A 2,048-nucleotide genomic window follows, 5' to 3' on the forward strand; every position below is an offset into this window, starting at 1 on the left:
TTCGCGAGATGATAGCAATCGATGGATAGAGACCTTGAATGACATGGCGAAGGTGAATCCACTCTTTGTGTTCTACCAATTCTAATTCTCCAAATTCCTCATGTACCTATCTTTTTTCTCTTTTCAAATTTATCTCACTGTATTATACTCCTTCAAATAACATCTTCAAACCCTAATCTTTCACATAATGCTTATACTCTTATTACTTTTACCACTATGGGATTTGAATCGACAACTTCATCTCTGTGCTAATGTGGTATGGCAGTTCGAACTGATGTACGCACGTACGAAGTTCTACGCTGTAACTGACTGACTGACTTTTGTCTAGTGCCCTATACTTAACCCAACCACTAGTCACCCGGTCGTTCGATGATAGGCAAGCAATGCTTCGAAAACACCTATTATCAAAAACCTTTAGCCTACGCATGTATTCTACATTTTAGCCTAAATTTCACGTTTGTAGAGTAATATGGTGCAAACCATGTGTGTGTCTTCATAACATAGGATTGTCATCTTACTCATTGTTGTTTAGTGAGTTTCTAGGATGATCAACCCCTGAAAAGTTAAGTGAGGAATTTGTGGTTTTTACATAGACATGACGAAACTAATTAAAAATGATAATCAGCAACCCTGACGCAAACCACTTGAGGTTCATAATTCCAATAATAGTTTGTCGTAAGGTCTGTTTCTACCAATTGTGTCTGGGTGAGGGACCTTCGCAAGGTTAATTTACTTTCTCAGGACACCTTTTACTGACAACTACCGTTACAAAACTTGTCGCTCAACGGAGTCGAGTACCGCTTTTAGGTTGGAAAACACAGCTATAGTTGGGCGTCAGCAAATATCCCTCTGATCTAGATCTTGGCAAAATTTCAATACTTGGTCAATACATCCCCAGATCTTTAACGAGCCTAGTCTCCCTGAGTCTGCTCTACACGAGCCCCAACTAAGCATCAGATGGTTATAAAGGCTAATATTTTAGACATATTAGTCGAATTGATTTCTCTATGTTTATCAAAGGGCATAGTTGAGTTGTCCCACCTTATTTCACCTTTCTCTCAACCAGAAAAATAAAATTGGGACCCTCATTTCTCAGTTTCTTGCTTCCAGATAAAACAGTTCATTACTCAGTTATACGCGATAGGTTACATAATCACATTGTCTACTGGATTTTCCAACACTGATAGGAAAACAACGTTTTTAAAATAATGTGACTTTGTAAAAAGTAGGAAACGTTCCATTTAACTGTATAAGTTGGCTTCTAGGAATATATCTAACCGATTTTGTAAAATGTACTTTCATATATCTCACAACCTTCCCATTCGTACGCAAATATATGTTTCGTTTATTACTTTACCTAGCTCGAAATCTTCCAGATACAGACTTAATGAAACTAAATCCTGATGAAGTCAGTGACGTTCGTTGGATGGCTTTTAGTGATTTCAACTATATGAAATGTTCCCCAAGAGATCATATGAACACAGCAAAAACTTCAGACTCCGATTTCTGCAGATCATCCATCACCCCTTGGCTACGTGGTCTTCTTGCACGCGGTCTCTTGCAAAAATTATTCAGTTGGGCAGAAGCATCATGTGGTAATCACTTGCAGGAAAGCTTTTTGGCCGAAGACCAATCCTGGGATAGAACTAAAATAATACATTTGTCTTCCGAGGACGTAAAATAATTTGTATTGTTTCATTTCTTATGGTCTATACTTTACTGTAATATAATTTCCAAAAAAGCTTGTGTTCTAACTATCCCAATGACATTGTCTGCTTGTTCTTTTTTGCGAGCTGTTTATGTTAAACAACTATTATCTATATGTCATATTTATGTTTTCAATGTGGCAATTGAGTTAAGTCAATAATGAAATGTGTCGATCGAATCTTATTCTACTACCTCCTAAACCACATCTTTATTCACTGGTAAAATCTCATGAAACTGGATGTCTAACTGCTAGTCCATATAAACTTCAGGTCACTTTTTATGATACTATTCAACTTTACAGATGGAAGTAGATAAAGCATGGTTCAAACCTGTTACTCACA

The 2,048-nt window shown here is 36.9% G+C and overlaps 1 protein-coding gene across 1 annotated transcript; it reads left to right on the forward strand.

The window, feature by feature from the left end:
- Positions 1-1,387: 1,387 nt before the first annotated feature.
- Smp_205840 (unnamed protein product) lies at positions 1,388-1,684 on the forward strand (the record flags this gene model as incomplete). The annotated part of the gene is made up of 1 exon (XM_018794931.1): positions 1,388-1,684. The coding sequence occupies one exon, from the start codon at positions 1,388-1,390 to the stop codon at positions 1,682-1,684; it is 297 nt and encodes a 98-aa protein (XP_018644782.1).
- Positions 1,685-2,048: the final 364 nt, after the last annotated feature.

The sequence above is a fragment of the Schistosoma mansoni genome (assembly GCF_000237925.1).
Source record: "Schistosoma mansoni, WGS project CABG00000000 data, supercontig 0695, strain Puerto Rico, whole genome shotgun sequence".
Taxonomy (NCBI): Eukaryota; Metazoa; Platyhelminthes; class Trematoda; order Strigeidida; family Schistosomatidae; genus Schistosoma; species Schistosoma mansoni.